A 27,108-nucleotide genomic window follows, 5' to 3' on the forward strand; every position below is an offset into this window, starting at 1 on the left:
GCAGCTCTTCCACTGACGTCACCTCAATTGGAAACAGCAAAAACTTTTACTTTGATTATAAAATTATCAGTCAATTATTAAAATCCATTGTTTATCCAACATTATTTTGTTTAAAATAGTGCCAGTATGAAATGTTGCAGCCAATGTGGGCCGCTCCTGAATGACGCAAGAAATTTAAACTTTGAAAATAACCGTCAGAGCGCGAGGTGGAGTCTGTGTGCGCAGGCGCGGGAAATTTCAAATGGCGACTGAGGCCAGAGAGAGGAGGAGGGAGAGGGGGCAGGAGAGTGCGGAGGGAGGGGAGAGGGGGCAGGAGAGTGCGGAGGGAGAGGAGAGGGGGCAGGAGAGTGCGGAGGGAGAGGAGAGGGGGCAGGAGAGTGCGGAGGGAGAGGAGAGTGCGGAGGGAGAGGAGAGGGGGCAGGAGAGTGCGGAGGGAGAGGAGAGGGGGCAGGAGAGTGCGGAGGGAGGGGAGAGGGGGCAGGAGAGTGCGGAGGGAGGGGAGAGGGGGCAGGAGAGTGCGGAGGGAGAGGAGAGGGGGCAGGAGAGTGCGGAGGGAGAGGAGAGGGGGCAGGAGAGTGCGGAGGGAGAGGAGAGTGCGGAGGGAGAGGAGAGGGGGCAGGAGAGTGCGGAGGGAGAGGAGAGGGGGCAGGAGAGTGCGGAGGGAGAGGAGAGGGGGCAGGAGAGTGCGGAGGGAGAGGAGAGGGGGCAGGAGAGTGCGGAGGGAGAGGAGAGTGCGGAGGGAGAGGAGAGGGGGCAGGAGAGTGCGGAGGGAGAGGAGAGGGGGCAGGAGAGTGCGGAGGGAGAGGAGAGGGGGCAGGAGAGTGCGGAGGGAGAGGAGAGGGGGCAGGAGAGTGCGGAGGGAGAGGAGAGGGGGCAGGAGAGTGCGGAGGGAGAGGAGAGGGGGCAGGAGAGTGCGGAGGGAGAGGAGAGTGCGGAGGGAGAGGAGAGGGGGCAGGAGAGTGCGGAGGGAGAGGAGAGGGGGCAGGAGAGTGCGGAGGGAGAGGAGAGTGCGGAGGGAGAGGAAAGGGGGCAGGAGAGTGCGGAGGGAGAGGAGAGTGCGGAGGGAGAGGAAAGGGGGCAGGAGAGTGCGGAGGGAGAGGAGAGGGGGCAGGAGGGTGCGGAGGGAGAGGAGAGGGGGCAGGAGGGTGCGGAGGGAGAGGAGAGGGGGCAGGAGGGTGCGGAGGGAGAGGAGAGGGGGCAGGAGGGTGCGGAGGGAGAGGGGAGGGGGCAGGAGGGTGCGGAGGGAGAGGGGAGGGGGCAGGAGGGGAGGAGGGAGGGAGAGGAGAGGGGGCAGGAGGGTGCGGAGGGAGAGGGGAGGGGGCAGGAGGGGAGGAGGGAGGGAGAGGAGAGGGGGCGGGAAAGGAAGGAGGAGGAGGATTTGGCTAGGGTGAGGATGGGTGGGTCAGGGCCCAGGGGTGTGGTTGCAGCTGGAACAGTTGGTGGTCAGGGTGAGGAGCAGCCAGTGGAGAAGGGCAGGGGAACAAGGCACCAGGGGGAGGCCAAACCGCTGCTGCAGCCTGGGGTGGGCTCAGGGCTGATGAGTGGGTCCGGACTCAGGACTGCCAGAGAGTCCGAGCTGCCGGTGCTGTTCCCCGGCCATGTGAGTCCAGAGAGCTGCTGTGGCATGGTGTGTGAGCTCCTGAAACATGTCCTGTACCAGAGGCAGCAGCTACCGCTCCCTTATCAACAACTGGCGTTCTTCAGCAGAAGAGAGTGTGGGCTGGTGAGTGAAACCATACCGAGAATGCCATCTGTATGAAAGCTGAGCTGATTGTGGTGACCGTGCAGGTCACAGATATAACCAGGACAAACTTCTTTACCCGGAGAGTGCTGAGAATGTGCAGCTTATTGCCACGAGGAGTAGCTGAGGTGAAAAGCACAAATGACATCAGTACCAATGACCTAGCGAGAGCAGGTGTTGTAGTCTCTCCGGTCTGATTTTCAGGAGCCAGGGAGGAAGTTTAAAAAGTATCACCTGACTTACTTACCTGACATCAGGGACGGCGGCAGACCTGGATGGAACAGGGCTGGAGAAGAGTAATAAAAGAGCGGGGCTCGAGGCCCTTCATCGACCCGATGTCCAGGGCGGCGGCGGACTCACGCTCTGTTTGGATTAAGTGAAAAAAAAACGAATAGTGGCATCACTTAAATTCTGTGGGCTGATTGGTCGGTGGGCAGCAGCTGTTATTGCATGTGGATAGCTAAGATAGATTGGAGCAAAAAAAAGGTTCCTTTGAAATTAAAGCCCTAGGATAGCTACCTGTAAATTATTAGTAATTACTAGTTGTACTAGTGCTGTTTGCACGGTGTGATCTCTGGGTTGAGTGTGGGTATATACGTTGGCTGGGGGCGGTGGAAGGTGCTCTTTGGTCTTTTTCTTTCTCTGCCTTAAAGCTATAGGGGATAAGGGCTGATTGTAAATAGCTGGTAAGTTATTAGACTAGCAAAATTTCATTGTAAAGTTAAGTAATGGCAGGGCAGCTTGGCCAAGTGGAATGTACCTTCTTTGCAATGTTGGAAGTTATCGACGTGCCATGTGACCTTGATGAACATGTCTGCAGACAGTGTCTCCGGTTGCAGAAGCTTGAGCTTCGGCTTTCAGAGCTCGAGCGGCGGCTGGAGTCACTGTGGCGCACCTGCAAGGCGGAGGACTACGTGGATGGCACGTTTCAGGAGGTGGTCAACCCGGTGCCGAGGCAAGCACAGTCGGAGGGGGACTGGGTGGCTGCCGGACGGACAAAGAAGTCAGGGCAGGTAGTGCAGGAGTCCCCAGAGGACATTCCATTTTCTAACTAGTGTTCAGTTCTGAGTACCGGTGGGAAAGAGGACTCTGAAGAGTGGACTGAGAGTCCTAACTGGAATATCATGACTGACTTAGCTATGCTGGGATGGAGAAAAAGGGACAAGAGGACAATAGTGATGGGGGATTCTATAGTTAGAGGAACAAATAGGCATTTCTGTGGTTGTAGACGTAATTCCATGATGGTATGTTGCCTCCCTGGTGCAAGGGTCATGGATATCACCGAGCCGTTACAGAGTATTCTGGAGGGTCCTGGTCCACATTGGTACCAATGACATAGGTAGAAAGAGGGATGAGGTCCTGCAAAAAGAATTTAGGGAGCTAGGTAGCAGATTAAAGAGTAGGACCTCAAAGGGTTGTAATCTCTAGGTTTCTTCCGGTCACACAGGCTAGTGAGTATAGGAATAGGAGGTTAGAGCAGATGAATGCATGGCTGAAGAGATGGTTCAGGAGGGAAGGCTTTAGTTTCCTGGATTACTGGGCCTGTTTCTGGCAAAGGTCGGATCTGTATAAATTGGACGGGTTGCACCTGAACCGGAATGGGACCAACATCCTTGCTGGGAGGTTTGCTAATGCTGTGGGAGGGAATTGAAACTAATTTGGCAGTGGGATGGGATACAGAGTGGAGGTAAAGTCGGGGGTGATATACAATCAAATATAGAAGAGAAGCTAAGTCAGTCTGGAGGGCAGATTAAATGTAGATCTGTTAAGGCTCAGGCAAATAATGCAAGGCTGGATTGTATCTATTTTAATGCAAGGAGTCTTACTAGTAAGGCAGATGAATTGAGGGCGTTGATTAACGCTTGGGAATATGATATTGCTATCACTGAGACATGGTTGAGGGAAGGACAAGGCTGGCAGCTTAATATTCCGGGGTATAGAATCTTCAGATGTGATAGGGGAGGGGGTAAAAGAGGAGGTGGCATTGCACTGTTGATCAAGGAGTCAATTACTGCAGTAAGGAGGGATGATATTTTAGAAGGTTCCTCTAATGAAATCATATGGGTAGAACTTAAAAACAAAAAGGGGGCAATCACTTGGCTGAGAGTGTACTACAGGCTTCCAAACAGTCAGGGAGAGATAGAGGAGCAGATATGTTGGCAAATCTCAGAGAGGTGAAAAATAATAGGATAATAATAGTAGGGGATTTCAACTTCCCCAATATTAAAAGGGATAGTCAGTGCAAAAGGCTTAAAGGGGGTGGAATTGTTCAAGTGCGTTCAGAAGAGCTTTTTGAGCCAACACGTAGAGAGTCCTCCAAGAGGAGGAGCAGTACTGAGCTTAATCCTGGGGAATGAAGCCGGACAAGTGGTAGAAGTGTCAGTGGAGGAGCATTTCGGGGATAGTGACCATAACTCTAAGATTTAAGGTAGTTATGGAAAAGGACATAGAGGGACTGGAAATAAAAGTACTGAATTGGGGGAAGGCAGATTTCAATATGATTAAACAGGATCTGGCCAAAGTGGACTGGGAGCAGCTACTTGTAAGAAAGTCTACATCAGACCGGTGGGAGTCATTCAGAAAGGAAATAGTGAGGGTTCAGGTCCAACATGTACCCGTAAAGGTCAAGCGACGAACCAACATGTCAAGGGAACACTGGATGTCATGGGATATAGAGGATTGGATAAGGGAAAAAAAGGAGGCTTATGGCAGATTCAGAGCGCTGAAAACACCGGAGGCCCGAGAGGAGTATAGAAAGTGTAAGGGGATACTTAAAAAAGTAATTAGGAGAGTGAAGAGGGGACATGAAAAATCACTGGCAGGCAAGATAAAGGAAAATCCCAAGGCATTTTGTAAGTATGTTAGGGGCAAGAGGATAACCAGCGAAAGAGTGGTGCCCATTAGTGATCAAAGATCCAATCTCTGTGTCAACCCCGAGGACATAAGTGAGGTTTTGAATGATTTACTTTTCATCTGTGTTCACTATGGAGAGGGACGATGTAGGTGTCGTGATCAGGCAAGGGGATTGATCAAATTAGCATTGTAAAGGAGGAAGTATTGGCTGTAGTAGTGGGCTTAAAGGTGGATAAATCCCCAGGCTGCTATGTGAGGCAAGGGAAGAGATAGCAGGGGATCTGACACAAATTTTCAAATCCTCTCTGGCCAGAGAGGTACTGGAGGACTGGAGAATGTGGTACCATTATTCAAGAAGGGTAGCAGGGATAAACCAGGTAATTATTTTTTTTTATTTAGAGATACAGCACTGCAACAGGCCCTTCGGCCCACCGAGTCTGTGCCGACCAACAACCACTCATTTATACTAATCCTACATTAGTCCCATATTCCCTACCACATCCCCACCATTCTCCTACCACCTACCTACACTAGGGGTAATTTACAATGGCCAATTTACCGATCAACCTGCAAGTCTTTGGCTGTGGAAGGAAACCGGAGCACCCGGCGGAAACCCACGCGGTCACAGGGAGAACTTGCAAATTTGAGGCCTGTGAGTCTAACAAAAATTCTGAGAGACAGGATTAACCTCCACTTGGAGAGGCAGTGATTAATCAGGGATAGTCAGCATGGCTTTGCCAGGGGAGATCATGTCTAACAAATTTGATTGAATTTTTCGAGGAGGTGACCAGATGTCTAGATGACGATAAAGCATTTGATGCAGTCTGCATGGATTTCAGTAAGGCTTTTGATAAGATCTCGCATGGGAGATAGGTTAAGAAGGTAAGAGCCCATGAGATCCAGGGTAATTTGACAAATTGGATCCAAAATTGGCTTAGAGGGAGGAGGCAGAGGGTGATGGTCCAGGGTTGTTTTTGCGAATGGAGGCCTGTGACCAGTGGTGTACTACAGGGATTGGTGCTGGGACCCTTACTGTATGTAGTGTATATTAATGATTTAGACGTGAATATGGGAGATGTGATAAGTAATTTCGCAGATGACACGAATATTGGTGGTGTCGTAAATAGTGAGGAGGAAAGCCTTAGATTACAGGACGATATAGTTAGGCTGGTATGATGGGTGGAGCAGTGGCAAATGGAATTTAATCCTGAGAAGTGTGAGGTGATGCACTTTGGGAGGACTAACAAGGCAAGGGAATGTACAATGGATAGTAGGACCTTAGGAAGTACAGAGGGACCTTGGGGTGCTTGTCCATAGATCACTGAAGGTGGCTAGGAGGGCATATGGGATACTTGCCTTTATTAGCTGAGGCATAAAATATAAGAGCAGAGAGGTTATTTTAGAGCTGTATAAGATGCTGGTTAGGCCACAGCTGGAGTACTGTGTACAGTTCTGGTCACCACACTACAGGAAGGATGTGATTGTACTGGAGAGGGTGCAGAGGAGGTTCACCAGGATGTTGCCTGGGCTGGAGCATTTCAGCTATCAAGAGAGACTAGATAGGCTGTGGTTGTTTTCCTTGGAGTGGCGAAGGCTGAAGGGGAACGTTATTGAGGTATTCAAAATTATGAGGAGCATTGATAGGATAGATAGGAAGAAACTTTTTCCCTTAGTGGATGGGTCAATAACCAGGGGGCATAGATTTAAGGTAATGGGCAGGAGGTTTAGAAGGGAGTTGAGGAAAAAAATGTTCACCCCGAGGGTGGTTGGAATCTGGAACACTGCCTGAAGGGGTGGTAGGGGCAGGAACCCTCACAACATTTAAGAAGTATTTAGATGAGCACTTGAAATGTCATAGCATACAAGGCTATGAGCTAAGTGCGGGGAAATGGGATTAAATTGGACGGGTGCTTGATGGTCGGCGCAGGCGTGTTGGGCCGCAGGGCCTGTTTCTGTGCTGTGGATAGCACGTATAGAGAGGTGGTCACACCGCAGCTGAAGGGACTTGAGGAAGGAAGGGAATGGGTGACCACCAGGCAGTTCAAGAGAAACAGGCAGGTAGTTCAGGAGTCCCCTGGGGTCCTGCTTGCAAATCGTTATTCTATTTTGGAGGCTGATGAGGCTGGTTCCACCAGGGAGTACGGACAGAGCCAAGCTTCTGGCACCACAAGCAACCTGTCTGCTCAGGATGGGGGAAAGAGAGGAAGAGGAATAGTAATCGGGGATTCTATAGTCAGGGGACCAGATAGGCGCTGCTGTGGCCGTCAACGTGACTCCAGGATGGTGTGTTGCCTCCCTGGTGCCAGGGTCCGGGATGTCACTGGCTGCAGGGCATCCTGAAGGGGGAGGGTGATAAGGCCGAGGTCATGGTACATGTTGGTACCAATGACATAGGTAGAAAGAGGGATGAGGTCTTGCATCAAGAATTCAGGGAGTTGGGCAGCAGACTAAAAAGCAGGACCTCTCGGGTTGTAATCTCTGGATTACTCCCAGTGCCACGTGCTAGCGAGTATAGAAATAGGAGAATAGCACAGATGAATGCGTGGCTTAAGAGTTGGTGCAGGAGGGAGGGTTTTAGATTCCTGGACCACTGGGACCGTTTCTGGGGAAGGTGGGACCTGTACAAGCGGGACGGTCTACATCTGAACCAGAGGGGGATGAACATCCTTGCTGGCGGGTTTGCTGGTGCTGTTGGGAGGAGTTTAAACGAATTTGGCAGGGGGAGGGGACGCAGACTCCTAGCAGAATAGGGACACAGCTAAACACAAGAAAGTGAACAAGTCAGAGGGAATACAGTGGAAGTAAGTTTCAAGGGAGTAAGACCAGGATGGAAGGCCTCTACTTCAATGGCAGGAGTATTGCAGGTAAAACCGATGAGTTAAGGGCAAGGATTGACACGTGGAATTGTGATATAGTAGCCATCACGGAGACATGGTCGAGGGAGGAGCAGGATTGGCAGCTCAATAACCAGGGATATAGAATTTTCAGGCGAGAAAGAGGAGGGGGCATTGCAATATTAGTTAAGGAGTCAGTTACTGCAGTAAGGAGAGATGATATCTTGGAGGGGGCATCAAATGAAGCTTTAGGAATAAAAAAGGGACAGCCACATTGCTGGGTGTTTATTATAGACCCCCAGATACTCGGCGGGAAATTGAGCAAATATGTGCGCAATTTGCAGAGGTGTGTAAAAATAATAGGGTAATTATATTAGGTGATTTCAACTTTCCCAACATTAATTGGGATAGTCATCGTGTTAAGGGCTTAGATGGAGTGGAGTTCTTAAAATGTATACAGGAGAACTTTTTAGTTCAATATGTAGAGGATCCAACAAGGGAGGGTGCAGTACTGGACCTAATTCTGGGGAATGAAGCCAGACAGGTGGTTGATGTGTTGGTGGGGGTGCATTTTGGTGATAGTGACCATAACATGGTACAATTTAAGCTTGTTATGGAGAAAGAAACAGACAAGTTGCAAGAAAAGGTTTTGGATTGGGGGAGAGCGAATTTTAGTAAAATAAGGCAGGATCTGGCCAAGGTAGACTGGAAAGAGTTACTTGTCGGGAAATCTACAGAAGAGCAGTGGGAGGCATTCAAAAAGGAAATGGGGAGGGGACAGGCCCAACGTGTTCCCTCTGGGGTAATAGGTAGGAGCAACAAGCCCAAAGAACCATGGATCACCAGAAACATTCAGGGTGCGAGGAGAAGGAAAAAAGAGGCTTTTAGCAAATACAAGGAGAGCAAATCAATGGAATCAAAGAAAGTGTAGGATGGAGCTTAAGAAAGCAATTAGGAGAGCATAGAGGGGATATGAGAAAGCTCTGGCTGGTAAAAGTAGGGAAAATCCCAAGATATTCTCTAAGTATGTCAATGGGATGAGGATAACCAGGGAAAGAGTAGGACCCATTAGGGACCAAGGGGGAAATTTGTGGGTGGAGCCAGAGGACATTGGTAGGGTGTTGAATGAATACTTCACATCTATCTTCACCCAAGAGAATGAGGATGTTGATATGGAACTTGGAGAGAGAGACTGTGAGGTTCTTGAGCAAACTGTCATAGAGAGTGACAAGGTATTGGAGGTTTTGGAAGGCTGAAAAGTGGACAAATCTCCAGGTCCGGACAATTTGTGTCCCAGGATGCTGTGGGAGGCGAGGGTGGAGATTGCAGGGGCTCTGACCCTAATTTTTAATTCCTCTCTGGCCACGGGGGAGGTGCCAGAGGACTGGAGAACAGCTAATGTAGTCCCACTATTTAAGAAAGGTTGTAGCGATAAGCCAGGGAACTACAGACCAGTGAGTCTCATGTCATTGGTAGGGAAACTATTGGAGAAAATTCTGAAGGAGAGAATCTATCTCCACTTGGAGAGGCAAAATTTGATTAGGAATAGTCAGCATGGCTTTGTCAGAGGGAGGTGATGCCGAACAAATTTGATTGAATTTTTTGAGCATGTGACCAGGTGTGCAGATGAGGGTCGTGCAGTTGATGTAGTTTACATGGATTTCAGCAAAGCCTTTGACAAGGTCCCACATGGGAGACTTATCAAGAAAGCAAATGCACATGGGAAACAGGGTAACTTGATAAGGTGGATTTAAAATTGACTTAGCTGTAGGAGACAGAGAGTGATGACAGACGGCTGTTTTAGTGACTGGAAGCCAGTGTCCAGTGGCGTACCACAGGGATCTGTGCTGGGTCCCCTATTGTTTGTCATTTATATAAACGACATAGATGACTATGTGGGGGGTAGGATCAGTAGGTTCACGGATGACACAAAGATTGGCCGAGTGGTTAACAGTGAGGTGGAGTGTCTTGGGTTACAGGAAGATATCGACGGGATGGTCAAATGGGCAGAAAAGTGGCAGATGGAATTTAACACTGAAAAGTGTGAGGTGATACACTTTGGAAGGAGTAATGTGACACGGAAGTATTCAATGAATGGCCTGACACTGGGAAGTTCCAAGGAACAAAGGGACCTTGGCGTGTTTGTCCATAGATCTCTGAAGGCAGAAGGGCAGGTTAATAGGGTGGTGAAAAAGGCATATGGGACACTTGCCTTTATCAATCGAGGCATAGATTACAAAAGCAGGGAGGTCATGTTGGAGTTGTCCAGAACTTTGGTAAGGCCACAGCTGGAGTACTGTGTGCAATTCTGGTCGCCACATTACAGGAAGGATGTGATTGCATTGGATGGGGTGCAGAGGCGATTCACCAGGATGTTGCCTGGGATGGAACATTTAGGCTATGAAGAGAAGTTGGATAGGCTTGGGTTGTTTTCACTTGAGCAGAGAAGACTGAGGGGTGACCTGATCAAGGTGTACAAGATTATGAGGGGCATGGACAGGGTGGATAGGGAGCAGCTGTTCCCCTTAGTAGAAGGGTCAGTTACGAAGGGTCACAAGTTTAAAGTGAGGGGCTGGAGGTTTAAGGGGGATTTGAGGAAGAACTTTTTTACCCAGAGGGTGGTGACGGTCTGGAATGCCCTGCCCGGGAGGATGGTAGATGCAGGTTGCCTCACATACTATAAAAAGTACCTGGATGAGCACTTGGCACGTCATAACATTCAAGGCTATGGGCCAAGTGCTGGCAAATGGGATTAGGTAGACAGGTCAGTGTCTTTAATGCATCGGTGCAGACTCGATGGGCCGAAGGGCCTCTTCTGCACTGTATTATTCTGTGAACTCTATCACTCTGTGACCTCGAAGCTTATAATCTCTGGATTACTGGCAGTACGATGCGCTAGTGAGAGTAGAAATAGGAAGGTAGGGAGGATTGAAAGGTTATCGGGTGTAGATGGTAATCTGGAGAAGTCAGTTTAGGCATGAACTAAGGGATGGTAGAGGCAGGAACCCTCACAACATTTAAGAAGCATTTAGATGAGCAGTTGAAACGTCATAGCATACAAGGCTACGAGCATGTGGTTTGAGCCATGGTGCAGGAAGGTGGTCTTCAGATTCTTGGGGCATTGGGACCAGTTCTGGAACCTATTCAAAAGAGACAGGTGTTGCACCTCAACAGAACTGGGACTAATGTCCTGGCGGGGACATTCACGAGTGTGGATGCGGAAGGTTTAAACTAAATTGGCAAGGGGATGGGCATCACCATATCGAAGTAGAAAAGCGGACCTTCCAATTACATAGGAACATACGAATTAGGAGCAGGAGAAGGCCATTCGGCCCATCGAGCCTGCTCCGCCATTCAATAAGTTAATGCCTGAACTGATTTCTCCACATTACCATCTACACCCCTGATAACTTTTCACCCCCTTGCATATCTAAAATCTATCTACCTTAAACATATTCAAAGACTCTGCTTATACCGCCTTTTGAGGAAGAGAGTTTCAAAGACTCACGACCCTCAGAGAAAATATTTCTCCTCTTCTCTGTCTTAAATGAGCGACCCCTTATTTTTAAACAGCGAACCCCTGGTTCTAGATTCTCTCACAAAAGGAAACATCCTTTCCACATCCACCCTGTCAGGACCCCTCAGGTTCTTGTATGTTTCACTCAAGTCGCCTCTTACTCTTCTAAATTCCAGCGGATACAAGCCTATCCTTTCCAATCTTTCCTCATAAGACAGCCCACCCATTCCAGGTGTCCATCTAGTAAACCTTCTTTGAACTGTTTCCAACCTGCTTCTTGGTGTTATGGCCATGTGATGTGGTGGTTCTCACTGTTCAGCTTGCCACCTGACCGCACCAAGTGTATTTGTAGTAGAGTTTAGCCCCTTTATGTTTTATTTTTCAAATAACCAGACAGGTTTTCTTGTAGGTTTTAAAAACAGAAAGTCAGTTGTTCATTGATCAATATGCCTTATCCCAAAATTGTCCCAACCGCAACCAGTCGGCCGCACGTGCGCGTACATGAAGTAACAAAGAACAAAGAAAATTACAGCACAGGAACAGGCCCTTCGGCTCTCCAAGCCAAAGCCGATCCAAATCCTCTATCTAAACCTGTTGCCTATTTTCTAAGGGTCTGTATCTCTTTACTTCCTGCCCATTCATGTATCTGTCGAGATACATCTTAAAAGACGCTATCGTGCCCGCGTCTACCACCTCCGCTGGTAATGCGTTCCATGCACCCACCACCCTCTGCGTAAAGAACTTTCCACGCATATCCCCCCTAAACTTTTCCCCTTTCCCTTTGAACTCGTGTCCCCTTGGAATTTGAATCCCCCACTATGGGGAAAAAGCTTCTTGCTATCCACCCTGTCTATACCTCTCATGATTTTGTACACCTCAATCAGGTCCCCCCTCAACCTCCGTCTTTCTAATGAAAATAATCCTAATCTACTCAACCTCTCTTCATAGCTAGCGCCCTCCATAGCAGGCAACGTCCTGGTGAACCTCCTCTGCACCCTCTCCAAAGCATCCACATCCTTTTGGTAATGTGGCGACCAGAACTGCACGCAGTATTCCAAATGTGGCCGAACCAAAGTCTTATACAACTGTAACATGACCTGCCAACTCTTGTACTCAATACCCCGTCCGATGAAGGAAAGCATGCTGTATGCCTTCTTGACCACTCTATTGACCTGCGTTGCCACCTTCAGGGAACAATGGACCTGAACACCCAAATCTCTCTGTACATCAATTTTCCCCAGGACTTTTCCACTTACTGTATAGTTCATTCTTGAATTGGATCTTCCAAAATGTATCACCTCGCATTTGCCCTGATTGAACTCCATCTGCCATTTCTCTGCCCAACTCTCCAGTCTATCTATATTCTGCTGTATTCTCTGACAGTCCCCTTCACGATCTGCTACTCCACCAATCTTAGTGCCGTCTGCAAACTTGCTAATCAGACCACCTATACTTTCCTCCAAATCATTTATGTATATCACAAACAACAGTGGTCCCAGCACGGATCCCTGTGGAACACCACTGGTCACACGTCTCCATTTTGAGAAACTCCCTTCCACTGCTACTCTCTGTCTCCTGTTGCCCAGCCAGTTCTTTATCCATCTAGCTAGTACACCTTGGACCCCATGCGCCTTCACTTTCTCCATCAGCCTACCATGGGGAACCTTATCAAACGCCTTACTGAAGTCCATGTATATGACATCTACAGCCCTTCCCTCATCAATCAACTTTGTCACTTCCTCAAAGAATTCTATTAAGTTGGTAAGACATGACCTTCCCTGCACAAAACCATGTTGCCTATCACTGATAAGCCCATTTTCTTCCAGATGGGAATAGATCCTATCCCTCAGTATCTTCTCCAGCAACTTCCCTACCACTGACGTCAGGCTCACCGGTCTATAATTACCTGGATTTTCCCTGCTACCCTTCTTAAGCAAGGGGACAACATTAGCAATTCTCCAGTCCTCTGGGACCTCACCCGTGTTTAAGGATGTTGCAAAGATATCTGTTAAGGCCCCAACTATTTCCTCTCTCGCTTCCCTCAGTAACCTGGGATAGATCCCATCCGGACCTGGGGACTTGTCCACCTTAATGCCTTTTAGAATACCCAACACTTCCTCCCTCCTTATGCCGACTTGACCTAGAGTAATCAAACATCTGTTCCTAACCTCAACATCCGTCATGTCCCTCTCCTCGGTGAATACCGATGCAAAGTACCCGTTTAGAATCTCACCCATTTTCTCTGACTCCACGCATAACTTTCCTCCTTTGTCCTTGAGTGGGCCAATCCTTTCTCTAGTTACCCTCTTGCTCCTTATATATGAATAAAAGGCTTTGGGATTTTCCTTAACCCTGTTTGCTAAAGATATTTCATGACCCCTTTTAGCCCTCTTAATTCCTCGTTTCAGATTGCGCCTACAATCCCGATATTCTTTCAAAGCTTCGTCTTTCTTCAGCCGCCGAGACCTTATGTGTGCTTCCTTTTTCCTCTTAGCTAGTCTCACAATTTCACCTGTCATCCATGGTTCCCTAATCTTGCCATTTCTACCCTTCATTTTCACAGGAACATGTCTCTCCTGCACGCTAATCAACCTCTCTTTGAAAGCCTCCCACATATCAAAAGTGGATTTACCTTCAAACAGCTGCTCCCAATCTACATTCCCCAGCTCCTGCCGAATTTTGGTATAGTTGGCCTTCCCCCAATTTAGCACTCTTCCTTTAGGACCACTCTCGTCTTTGTCCATGAGTATTCTAAAACTTACGGAATTGTGATCACTATTCCCAAAGTAGTCCCCTACTGAAACGTCAACCACCTGGCCCGGCTCATTTCCCAACACCAGGTCCAGTATGGCCCCTTCCCGAGTTGGACTATTTACATACTGCTCTAGAAAACATAGAGAAGGGAAAGAGAAAGGTGGTTTTTAGTGGGTGAGAAAGGTTATGATAAACCTGTTGAATTCTCTTGACTGAAGTTCTAGAAGGTTGTAGGCCTGAAATGGTTGCAGATTTCTCCCTTGATTGAAGGTTCTGTTGAAGATGGTGGGTCACTCCTAGCTCTCACTGCTGTATAATGAAGATGTCATATTTTTCAGCAGGGCATGTGCCTTCTGGCTTGCTGGAATGTTAGCTGTTACAAATAGCTTCACCTTCTTGGTCAGTCTCTCCCTCCCTCCCTCTCCCTCTGGCTGTCTCTGTTTTAAGGTAGAACTGTGTCACCTCTCACCGCCTGTTAGGAGACTCTCTGGTTTCTTGCCCATGATGATCACGCAATGGCCCAGGAAGTGGCTACTTCACACCTCCTTTGTTTTAGTAGAAGACATTCAATTCTGGAATGCATTTAGGATAGGTGTAAGATGGGTTTTGGCTTTGAAGATTTGTCCTTTGTCTTTGTCAGACTATTTGAATACACAAAAGGCTAATCCCCTATTTCTTCGGTGACCATTTTGGACCATTGTTCACTTTTAAAAATAAAGGTTCATTTTTTTTTTAAGACAAAGTCCATTGTTTCATAACTCTTCATAGTCCGTGAATGTTGTATCATTGCATTTCTGATGTGCATGACATAAGGAACTGTTCTTGAATCTTAGGTGGGCAGGTCCTCAGGTTTTCTCAGCATATAGTCTCGTTAAGAGTGTATAAGGTGTTTAAAGGATTGACATTTTTGGATAGTACTAGAGAAGGGAGTAGTAGCATATTAGATAGGAGCAGACTAAGGAGGAATACAAAGACAGGTTTACAATGCATGTCATAGAGAGATACAGCACCGAAACAGGCCCTTCGGCCCACTGAGTCCGTGCCGACCATCAACCACCCATTTATACTAATCCTATATTAATCCCATTTTTCCCCCTCACGTCCCCACCTTCCCATAATTCTCCTACCACCTACCTACACTAGGGGCAATTTTACAATGGCCAATTTACCTATCAACCCACAAGTCTTTGGCATGTGGGAGGAAACCGGAGGAAACCCACGCGGTCACAGGGAGAACTTGCAAACTCCGCACAGCACAGGCAGTACCCAGAACCGAACCCGGGTCGCTGGAGCTGTGAGGCTGCAGTGCTAACCATTGTGCCACATGTATGTAAACGCACAGAGTGTGGTGAATAAGATTGGTGAGCTACATGCAGTAATAGCCGTGTGGGAATATGATGCATTGGCAGTAACAGAAACGTGACTTAAAAATGATGAGGACTGGGTGCTTAATATTCCAGGGTACAGAGAGTTCAGAAAAGATAAGGAATTAAAAAAGGGCGGTGGGTGGTAGTACTGATTAGGGAAGACATTGTAGTGTTGGAAAGAAGGGATGTCCTTGATGGTGCAAAGACAGAATCCATTTGGCTAGAGTTGAGAAGCAAAAAGGGGATGATCACGCTACTGTGTGGTATTCTATATGCCTCTAAATAGTGAGAGAGAGAGACAGGAGCAAATCTGCCTGGAAATGACAGATGTGCAAGAACTAGAAGAGTCCTAATATTGGGAGACTTTAACCAAATCGATTGGGATAATGTTAGAGTAAAGGGAAAGAAGGGGGTAAGAATTTCTTAAATGTGTTCAGGACAACTTCCTTGACCAGTGTGTTCTTGGTCCAACTAAGAAGGAGGCATTGCTGGATCTGGTGTTGGGAAACGAGATGGACCAAGTGTCTGTGGGGGATCACTTGGGTAAGAGTGATCACTGTATTAGGTTTAAATTAGCAATGGTGAAGATCAAGGTACAATCTAAAGTAGAACTTTAAATTGGAAAAGGGCCAACTTCAGTGGGATGACAGGGGATCTAGCCAGGGTAATATGGAACCAAAGATTGACAGGAAAAACTGTAAAGGAGCAATGGGTGATCTTTAAGGAGGAGATATTTCAGGTACAGACTAGGTACATTTCAACAATAGCAAAAGGTACCAAAATGGAGCTCCTTGGATGACGAGGGAGATAAGAGAATATGATGAAACAAAAAAAGATGTATGATGCGTATCAGGTGAATTCTTCAAGCGAGAACCAGGCCAAATACAATAAATTGAGAGGGGAGGCGAAGAGGAAAATATGATGGCAAAGACTATGAGAATAGAATGGCAGTTAATATAAAAGGGAACCCAAAAATTTTCCACCAGCCTGTAAATAGTAAGAGGTGGAGTGGGGCCTATTAGGGACAAAGAGGGTAATATATGCTTTGAGGCGCAGGGCAAGGCTCGAATACTTAATGAGTACTTTGTATTGTTATTTTCCAAAGAAAAGGATGCTGATAAAATATTGGTACAAGCAGAGATGGTGGAGGTAATGGATGGAGTGAAAATTGACAGGCAGGATGTACTGAAAAGGTTGGCTATGCCTAGAGTGGATAAGTCACCTGGTCTGGATGACTTGGATCCAAGCTTGCTGAAGGAGGTGGGAGTGGAAATAGCAGTAGGGCTTGCCATAATCTTCCCTAGATATGGAGGAGGTGCCAGAGGATTTGCAAGTGGCAAATGTCACACCCTTATTCAAGAAAGGGTGTAAGGGCATTCCAGCCAGCTACAGGCTGGTCAGTTTAACTTCAATGGTGGGTAAGGTTTTAGAAACAATAATTGGGGGGGAAATCAACAGACACTCATAGAGATTTGAGTTAATTAGGGAGAGCCAGCACTGATTTGTAAAAGGCAAATCATGCTTGACTGACTAATTCTTTTGATGAAGTAATAGAGAAAGTTGATGAAGGGAAAGCAATGGATGTTGTCTATGGATTTTAACAGAGCCTTTGACAAAGTACCACATAAAAGGCTGTTGCAAGTGGTTCGTATCATCCTCACTGTTTACCACTCCTCCAAGTTTGGTGTCATTGGCAAATTTTGAGATTCTACTCTGTATTCCAAGATCCAAGTCATTTATATATAGCAAAAAAAGCAGTGGTCCCAGTGCTGACCCTTGGAGAACACCACTCTCTACCATCCTCCAGTCTGAAAAAGAACCATTTACCACGACTCGCTGTTTTATGTCCTGAAGCCAATTTTTTATCCATGAGGTCAAGAGCTGAGTGGTCCTGGCAAAATCGAAACTGAGCGTCACTGAGCAGGTTATTGCTGAGCAAGTGCCACTTGATAACACTGTCAACGACACCTTCCATCACTTTGCTGATGATTGAGAGTAGATTGATGGGGTGGTAATTGGCCGGGTTGGATTTGTCCTGCTTTTTGTGTACAGGACATATCTGGGCAATTTTCCATATTGCCAGGTAGATGCCAGTGCTGTAGCTGTACTGGAACAGCTTGGCGAGGGGAGCAGCTAGATCTGGAGCACAAGTCTTCAGTACAATTGCCGGAATGTTGTCAGTGCCCATAGCCTTTGCAGTATCCAGTGCCTTCAGCCATTTCTTATATCACTTGGGCGTGAATCGAATTGGCTGAAGACTGGCATCAGTGATGGTGGGGGGGAAGGCTGAGATGGATCGTCTGCTTGGCACTTCTGGCTGAAGATGGGTGCAAATGCTTCAGCCTTGTCTTTTAAAGTGATGTGGTGGGCTCCCCATCATTGAGGATGGAGATATTTGTGGAGCCTCCTCTTCCTGTTAGTTGTTTAATTGTCTGCCATGGTTCACGACTGGATGTGGCAGAGCTTGTATCTGGTCCGTTGGTTGTGTGATCGCTTAGCTCTCTATCTGTCAGGTGCTGCTGCCGCTGTTTGACATGCAAGTAGTCCTGTGTTGTAGCTTCACCAGGTTGACACCTCATTTTGTGTGGGTGATTTAAGATAGTCAGCATTAGCAGCTTTTCAACTGCAGTGGGCATCACATTAGAGGCCGGCCCAGTTTTGGCTTGTCCTCATTGTCTGTTTTCACACACACAGTTCCCAGATGGTGTCGGTGGGTAATGACTGCAAGTGAAAACCCTGGCAAGTTTTGCCCCTTCTTAGTCCAGGAGCGCAGGCATTTACTGCAAGACTGTGGGACACTGATTTAAGGTTTTGGGCAAGAGATGCAGGGGGAATATGAGGAAGAACGTTTTTATGCATTGAGTGGTAATGACCTGGAACTCGCTGCCGACAAGGCTGGTGGAATTGAAGCCAGTGAATGACTTCAAAAGGAAGGTGGATGGGCAATGAAGTGAAATAAACTTACAGGGCTGCGGGAATAGAGCGGAAGAATGGGGCTGGCTAGACAGTTCGACAGAGAGCTGGCATGGACTTGATGGGCCAAGTGGCCTCTCTTTGTGCAGTCGTGACTCTATGACCTCTTTGGATACTGACCTTCCTATTCCATAAGCCTCAATTTTGTTAACCAGCCTTTAATGTGGTACTTTGTCAAAGGCTTTCTTAAAATCCATATAAACACCATCCACTGCATTCCTTTCAATAACCTTCTGTTACTTCATCAAAAAATTCAATTAGTTTAGTCAAGCATGATATGCCTTTTACAAATCCATATTGGCTATCCTTAATTAACTAAAACCTTTCCAAGTGTCTGATTATTTTTTCCCTGATTATTTTTAAAACCTTACCCACCACTTTCAAACTAAAAGCAAAATACTGCAGATGCTGGAAACCTGAAATAAAAACAAAAAATGCTGGAAATACTCAGCAGGTCTGGCAGCATCTGTGGAGATAGAAGCAGAGTTAACGTTTCAGGTCAGTAACCTTTCATCAGAACTGGCAAAGGTTAGAAATAATAAATTACAGCACAGGAACAGGCCATTCGGCCCTCCAAGCCTGTGCTGATCTTGATGCCTGTCTAAACTCAAACCTTCTGCACTTCCGGGGTCCGTATCCCTCTATTCCCATCCTATTCATGTATTTGTCAAGATGCCCCTTAAACGTCGCTATCGTACCTGCTTCCACCACCTCCCCCGGCAACATGTTCCAGGCACTCACCTCTGTTAAAAAAAAACTTGCCTTGCACATCCCCTCTAAACTTTGCCCCTCACACCTTAAACCTATGTCCCCTAGTAACTGACACTTCCACCCTGGGAAAAAGCTTCTAACTATCCACTCTGTCCATGCCACTCATAACTTTGTAAACCTCTATCGTGTCACCCCTCCACCTCCGTCGTTCCAGTGAAAACAATCCGAGTTTATCCAACCTCTCCTCATAGTTAATACCCTCCAGACCAGGCAACATCCTGGTAAACTACTTCTGTACCCTCTGCAAAGCCTCCACGTCCTTCTGGTAATGTGGCGACCAGAATTGCACGCAATATTCCAAGTGTGGCCTAACTAAAGTTCTGTACAGCTGCAGCATGACTTGCCAATTTTTATACTCTATGCCCCGACCGATGAAGGTAAGCATGCAATTAAAGGAATTCTTTACAAGGAATTTTCCTGTCCAAAATAGGATGATAGATTATTGTATTTCTTTGAGTCTCAGTTTGAGAAAGAGGATTTGATGGAATGCAGACTGTACTGGGATAGGAAGCCTTTGGAATGCAGTATCTAGATAGCAGCATTTTAATTTCTACAGATGAAATCCAGTCATGGTTTAGTGTGATCAGACCAGACTAACAGCAGGTTAGGGGTTCCATTGGCCACTCTGCAAGCTTGGAATTGTGCGATTGTCTGTAAACTGGCTGCTGTTGTGTTTTCTGAGGGCATCTGTTGCCTTTGACATGTGTCTGTTAGATATTAGCATAGTAAGACTCTAGCTCAGCGGCTGTAATTGAGATTGATTGCACCCCGAATGAGGAGCTTGGACAGTCCACTGGAGAAACTCCGTATGTACAGGCTTTTTTAATCTGTCTGGTTACCATGGAGATTTTCCAGTATTTGTTTTGTTTTAGATTGGAGCAGCCCAAATCATAAGCTGATAAGAACATAAATAGAAGCAGGAGTAAGCCATTCGGCCCCTCAAGCCTGCCCCACCATTCAATAAGATCATGGCTGATCTGTCCGAGACCTCAACTCCTCTTTTGTGCTAGCTCCTCATAGCCCTCAACTCCCTGATATTTCAAAAGTCTATCTACCTCCTCTTTAAATCCTTTCAGTAATCTAGCCTCCACAACTCTCTGGGGTAGGGAATTCCAGGAACTGGAATTTCTTCTCTGAGGGTTGGAGTTTAAAAATAGGGAAGTCTTCAATCCCTGTGAGAGAAGAAATTCCTTCGCATCTCAATTTTAAATGAGTGTCCCCTTATTCTGTAACTATGTCCCCTAGTTTGAGATTCCCCCACCAGTGGAAACCTCTTCTCAACATCTACCCTGTCAAGCCACCTCAGAATCTTGTGAGTTTCAATAAGATCACCCCTCATTCTTCTAAACTCTAATGAATAAAGGCCTATCCTGTTTAGCTGTTCTTGATAAGTCAACCCCTTCATCCCAGGAATCAGCCTAGTGAATCTCTTTGGAACTGCCTCCAATACCAGTATATCCTTTCTTAAATATGGGGGCCAAAACTGTACACAGTACTCCAGGTGCGGCCTCACCAACACCCTGTACAGTTGTAAAAAGACTTCCCTATTTTTAAACTCTAACCCCCCCAGCAATAAAGGCCAAAATTCCATTTGCCTCCTTAATGACTTGCTGCACCTGCTTGTTAACTTTTTGTGTTTCATGCACAAGAACACCCAGATCCCTCTGTGCTGCATTTTTTTGGAGTCTCTCTCCATTTAAATAATAGTCTGCCTTTTGATTCTTCCTACCAAAGTGCATGACCTTGCACTTTCCTACATTAAACTCCAGCTGCCAAGTTTTTGCCCACTCACTTAACCTATCTATATCCCCTTGCAGATTCCCTATGTCCTCATCACGACATGCCCTCCCATCTATTTTTGTATCGTCAGCAAATTTGGATATATTGCAGTCTGTCCCCTCCTCCAAGTCATTAATATTTTTATTAGCAAATAATTGAGGCCTTAGGACTGCTCCTTGTGGCAGTCCACTAGTTACGTCTTTCCAACCTGAAAAAGACAGATTAATCCCGACTCTCTGTCTTCTGTGAGTTAACCAATCCTCAATCCATGCTAATACATTACCCCCAATACCGTGAGCTCCTATCTTGTGCAATGATCTTTTATGTGGCACCTTATTGAATGCCTTCTGGAAATCTAAATACACCACATCTACCAGTTCCCCTTTATCAACTCTGCTTGTTATATCCGCAAAGAACTCTAGCAAATTTGTCAAACATGATTTCCCTTTCACAAAACCATGTTGACTCTGATTGATTGTGTTAAGCTTTTCTAAATGTCCTGCTATTTCTTCCTTAATGATGGACTCTAGCATTTTCCCAATGGCCGATGTTAGGCTGACTGGCCTATTGTTTCCTGCTTTTTGTCTCCCTCCCTTCTTGTACAGGGGCATCGCATTCGCGGTTTTCCAATCCACTGCGACCCTCCCAGAATCCAGTGAGTTCTGGAATATTTCGACCAACGCCTCCACTATCTCTGCAGCCACTTCCTTTAAAACCCTTGGATGTAGGCCATCAGGTCCTGGCGACTTGCCTGCCTTTAGTCCCATTAGTTTGTCAAATACTTTGTCCCTGGTGATAGATTAGCTCCTTGCTTATCTGATATCTGTGGAATGTTTATAGTGTCCTCCACCGTGAAGACCGATGCAAATTATTGGTTTAATTTATCTGCCATTCCTCTGTTCCCCGTTATCAATTCTCCAGTCGCAGCCTCCAAGGGTCCCACGTTCACTTTAGCTACTCTCTTTTTATATACCCGTATATTTCTTGCCAATTTACTTTCATAATTAATTTTCTCCTCCTTTATTAGCTTTTTAGTCATCCGCTGCTGGTTCCTAAAAGAAATTCCTAATCCTCTGGCCTGCCACTAGTTTTCGCTGCTTTGTATCCTTTAGTTTTTGATTGGATACTCTCCTTGTCCACCTTTGTAGACCATGGGTGATTCATCCTTCTCATCAAGTCCTTTTTGACAGGGATAAATTTTTGCTGAGCGTCATGAAATATCTGCTTAAATGTCTGCCACTGCTCATTCTCTGACCTTCCCTTTAGTCTATTTTCCCAGCCCGCTTTAGACACCTCTTTCTTCGTACCTCTGTAATTGCCCTTGTTTAAATTGAGGACATTGGTTTGAAACCCGAGTTGCTCACCCTGAAACTGAATTTGAAAGTCTCCCATGTTGTGATCGCTAACCCCCAGAGGATCCTTAACTGCAATATATCTTATTAATTCTACCTCATTACACATTACTAGATCTAAAATAGCCTGTGCCCGGGTAGGTTCTGCAACGTATTGCTCTAAATAACAATCCCTGATGCACTCTACAAATTCATCTTCCATGTTACCTCTGCCAATCTGATTTGTCCAGTCAATATACAGATTAAAATCACCCATGACAATCGTAATGCCCTTCTTACACGCCTCCGTTATTTCCTGATTTATACTTTGTCCTACAGTGAGGTAACTCTTCAGGGGCCTATAGATGACTCCCACCCGTGACATCTTCCCCTTGCTATTCCTTATTTCTACATCACGATCTATTGCACATATATCACTACTCACCACCGCACTAATACCTTCCTTTATTAACAAAGCTACTCCACCTCCTTTGCCTTTTTGCATATTTTTCCAGAATGTTGAATACCCTTGAATATTGCGTTCCCAGTCTTGGTCACCCTGCAATCACGTCTCTGTAATAGCTATCAAGTCATATTCATTTAATTCTATTTGTGCCGTCAACTCATCTGTCTTGTTACAAATGCTGCTTGCATTCAGATAAAGAGCCTTAAGCTTTGACTTTTTACCATTATTACTCATTTTGGTTCGAATTTCTGCTGCACTCTTCTATTTTTTGCCCCTTCCTGTCACACTTTGATTACCGTTTGCCTCTTCACTCCCCTGCACCTCTGCTCCCTCATTTCTTTTTTGATTTTTTAAACTGAATTTTTTAAATTGAACCCTTCCTCCCCCCACTAATTAGTTTAAAGTCTTATTTACAACCTAGTTATACGATTCGCCAGGACACTGTCCCAGCATGGTTCAAATGAAGCCCGTCCCAACGGAACAGTTCTCTCCTTCCCCAGTACTGGTGCCAGTGGCCTATGAATCGGAACCCATTTCTCCCACATCAATCTTTGAGCCGCGCATTTACCTCTAATCTTATTTACCCTGTGCCTAATATGTATGTGGCTCCAGTAGTAATCCGGAGATTATTACCTCTGATGTTCTGCTTTTTAATTTGACCCCGAGCTACTCATAGTCCCTCAGCAGAACCTCTTTCCTAGTCCTACCTATGTTGTTGGTACCTACGTGGACCACAACAACTGGATCTTTTCCATCCCAATCCACGTTCCTCTCCAGCCCAGAAGAGATGTCCTTAACCTTAGCACCAGGTAGGCAACACAGCCTTCGGGACTCTCTATCTTTGCTGCAGAGAACAGTATCTATTCCCCTAGCTATGCTATCCCCTATTACTACTACATTTCTCTCTTCTCCCCCCACTGAATGGCACTCTGAACCACGGTGCTGTGGTTAGTTTGCTCATCCTCCCTGCAGTCTGTGCCCTCGTCCACACTGGGAGCAAGAACCTCGTATCTATTGGATAAAAGCGCTGGCTGAGGCTCCTCCAAAGCTAAATTCTGGATCCCCAAACCTGCCTCACTCTCAGTCACACCCTCCTGTCCCTGACCACGGTCCAAATTTGATGTAATTAATCTAAGAGGTGTGACTGTCTCCTGAAACACAGTGTCCAAGTAACTCTCCCCCTCCCTGATGTGTCGCGGTGTCCGCAGCTCGGACTCCAGCTCATCAACTCTGAGCCGAAGTTCCTCGAGCAGATAACACTTGCTGCAGATGTGGTCACTGTGGATCGCACCGGCGTCCACCAGCTCCCACATACTACAGCTGCAACACATCGACTGCCCAGCCATCTCTATTCTATTGAATTAATTAATTTGGATGTTAAATATTTTAAAAGTGAATTTCTTAATTGTACTCTTCAGCTGTAATAGCGTCTCTTGATTTAATCCACTTGGCCAATCAAAAGAGACACGGAAGAGATACCCACCAATCACCTACCTGTTTTCCTGTGACATCACACTTCGGCTCTAACAGGTAGCAGGGGCTCTCTGCAGGTCCGCTCTCTCTCTCCGTGTGCTGGGCCTCCCGCTCTGTCGCTGGTTTTTATCTCCCACCGCCGCTGCCCTTCTCACACAGGTCCGCTCTCTCTCTCCGTGTGCTGGGCCTCCCGTTCTGTCGCTGGTTTTTATCTCCCACCGCCGCTGCCCTTCTCACACAGGTCCGCTCTCTCTCTCCGTGTGCTGGGCCTCCCGTTCTGTCGCTGGTTTTTATCTCCCACCGCCGCTGCCCTTCTCACACAGGTCCGCTCTCTCTCTCCGTGTGCTGGGCCTCCCGTTCTGTCGCTGGTTTTTATCTCCCACCGCCGCTGCCCTTCTCACACAGGTCCGCTCTCTCTCTCCGTGTGCTGGGCCTCCCGCTCTGTCGCTGGTTTTTATCTCCCACCGCCGCTGCCCTTCTCACGCAGGTCCGCTCTCTCTCAGTGTGCTGGGCCTCCCGCTCTGTCGCTGGTTTTTATCTCCCACCGCCGCTGCCCTTCTCACGCAGGTCCGCTCTCTCTCCGTGTGCCAATGGAGGGGAAGAGGGAATTCAGAAGGATAGGGTCACTTTGGAAAAAGCTGATATATAATCAATACCTTGATTTTAATATTTCCTTCCTTGTTTTCAAATCCTTCCATGGCTTCACCCCTCCCTACATCCTAAAATCTCCTCCAGTTCTACAACCCTCCACGATCTGAGCTCCTCCAATTCTGGCCTCTTGCTTATCCCTGATTTTAATCTCTCCACCATTGGTGGCTGTGCCATCAGCTGCTAAGGACCTAAACTGTGGAATTCCTTCCCTAAACTTCTCCACCTCTGTACCTTTCTTTCCTCCTTTTAAGACCTTCCTTCATACCCACCTCTTTGACTGAGCTGTTGGATATCAGATCTAAGATCATCTTGTGAGATCTGGTGTCAAATTTTAATGCTCCTATGAAGTGCCTTGGGATGTTTTTCTAGGTTAAAGGTGCTATATAAATATTTTTTCTCATTCTTAGTTAATCCCATCATTTTCCTGATTTTATACAGCTGAAAATGTTTCCCACATAACCTCAGCTTGGAAGAACAGAATCTGTAATTTCACTGAGTGTTTTTCCTAGTTCAAGTTCCACTAGAACCACATGGCTCCAGAGCACATTATAGCCTTGATCCAGGCATGTTAGCAAGAGCTGAATTCCATGGGAGGTGAGAGTAGCTGCCCTCAACATCAAATGAGCATTTGACTGATTGCCCAAAAGACTGAACAAAACGGATCAGTGGGGTCAAAGGGTAAACACATACTTGGTTGTGGTTGATGGAAGTCAGTCATTACAGTCCCATGACATCACTGCAGAAGTTCCTTTGGGAAGTATCCTCAAATCAGCCTTCTGTCTGTCATAATGTTAAGAGTTGAGCTGTTCACTAATTCCACAGTGATTGGTTCTATTCACAATTCCACCAATAATTAAATGGCCAATGGCAGCCTACAACATGACCTGGAAAACATCTAGGCTTAGCCCGGCATTTGTGCTACTTAAGTGCCTTGGTAATGACCATCTCCAACAGAGACAGCTCAGCCCTCTCTCCCTGACCTTTAGTAGCACATCACTAAGCTCCTCATCAACAACATCTTAGGGGTTACCATTGACCAGAAGTTTAACTGACCCTGCTATATTAACACCAAGGTATGTATACAGGATTATCATATACTTGTTTTTACTCTCCTAGGCTGACGGTCCTATGTTATCACAATCAAGAAGGAATGAACGTAACTGCAAGAAGTCTCAGCGGGCACTGTCAGAGCTGGATGAGGTTTTCCAGAACTTGGAGACGATGTTTATGCTGACACTGGTTCCTTGCGTGCACATCCTGTTGGGTGGCAGTGTAGTCAATCCGAAGGAAATGTATGAGATAAACATGGAGCGGGTTGCCTTCTGCAGCACTGAGGAGAGCTTGAAAACAATCGCCTGCATCCGCAAACTTTTCCACACGCTCTTTGTCAAGGACACCTTCAACGAGTTGAAATCCATTCCTCTGATGAACACTGTGCTTCTTGTCCAAGGTCACAGGAACTGTGGGATTCAGTGGTTTCGACCTAAGCTTAACTACAGAGTTCCAAACTGCACCCGGAAGCTGATTATTAGGCTGACATGTGCTACCATGAGCTTCGCATCGGCTGAGGAACAGACGACAAGCTATAACCATGATGATTATATCTGGTTTCAAGCACCCATAACAATCAAGGGATTTCATTAATTAGTTTAATACTTTTTATTAATAGCTGTATCTTTTTACACCATTTATGTGGTGACCAGTTTTAAAATTATAACGGCTTGACTTTGGGCAGCCTGTCGTGCCAATGGGGAGGGTATACTGCTGGTATGCAAGTTGATCTCATCTGGGCTTCTCGAGCAATCCTTCCCATGGAAAGAATAAATCAAGTTAGATTTCACAACACCTGACCTCTGGTTAGAGGAGCGAATCTAGGAATGTGTGTGACTGCCAACTTGGAGCAGAAAAGGAGTAATAAGATTGGGTTTATATGGAAAATAATACTAATTAATTTGTGTGTCAATAAATTAGTTGGGAAATACATTGTCTAGTGTGGAACTGACTGAAAACCAAGAAGGTGTCTGGTTAAATCCCTGGTTTGGTCAGCAATAGTTGGCCTTTGCACCCTTGGGCTAAAATGGGAATCAGCTTGGTTTCCTATTCCTGAAAGTTATCCAAAAGAGGATTGGGTTCTGCTTTGAACAACCACACACTCGACCCATCCGGGTTGATGTTTAATGAATGGGTAATTGGTCAAGGTGCTTGGATGGGTTCATAAGCAGCAGCAACCCTTTAGAACATAAATAAAAGTGCACCACAACCATTGAGCTTGCTCCGCATTCAACAACATCATGGCTGAACGTCAACTCCACGTTCCTACCCTATCCCAATATCTCTTGATTCCCTTACAGTGTCCAAAGATCTGTCCATCTTAGTCTTGGATATACTCAGGGAATGAGCATCCATAATCTTCTGGGTTAGAGAATTCTGAAGGTTTACACTCAGGTATTTTTTAAGAAAATCTTAAACCATGTACATTCAGTGAAAAATCAGTTGTGAAGTATTATCTAATTTGGATATCAGCTTTTCAAACACTGCTGAAAATCAGTGCATTTTTGATGAATTTGAAGGTATAGAAAATAAACTTTTATAAATCAA

At 46.4% G+C, this 27,108-nt stretch overlaps 1 protein-coding gene across 1 annotated transcript; it reads left to right on the plus strand.

The window, feature by feature from the left end:
* Positions 1–1,393: 1,393 nt before the first annotated feature.
* On the plus strand, positions 1,394–27,108 carry mad2l1bp (MAD2L1 binding protein). Its single transcript, XM_068028614.1, has 2 exons — positions 1,394–1,723; positions 25,627–27,108. The coding sequence occupies exons 1-2, from the start codon at positions 1,394–1,396 to the stop codon at positions 26,152–26,154; spliced, it is 858 nt and encodes a 285-aa protein (XP_067884715.1). The 3' UTR covers positions 26,155–27,108.

The sequence above is a fragment of the Heterodontus francisci genome, chromosome 3, assembly GCF_036365525.1.
Source record: "Heterodontus francisci isolate sHetFra1 chromosome 3, sHetFra1.hap1, whole genome shotgun sequence".
Taxonomy (NCBI): Eukaryota; Metazoa; Chordata; class Chondrichthyes; order Heterodontiformes; family Heterodontidae; genus Heterodontus; species Heterodontus francisci.

Excerpts from the sequence above, each read along its gene's own strand:
- mad2l1bp (XM_068028614.1), top strand. The coding sequence starts at position 1,394 with ATGGGTGGGTCAGGGCCCAGGGGTGTGGTTGCAGCTGGAACAGTTGGT. Across the intron at positions 1,724-25,626 it reads GCAGAAGAGAGTGTGGGCTG|GCTGACGGTCCTATGTTATC; the intron begins GTGAGTGAAACC and ends TTACTCTCCTAG.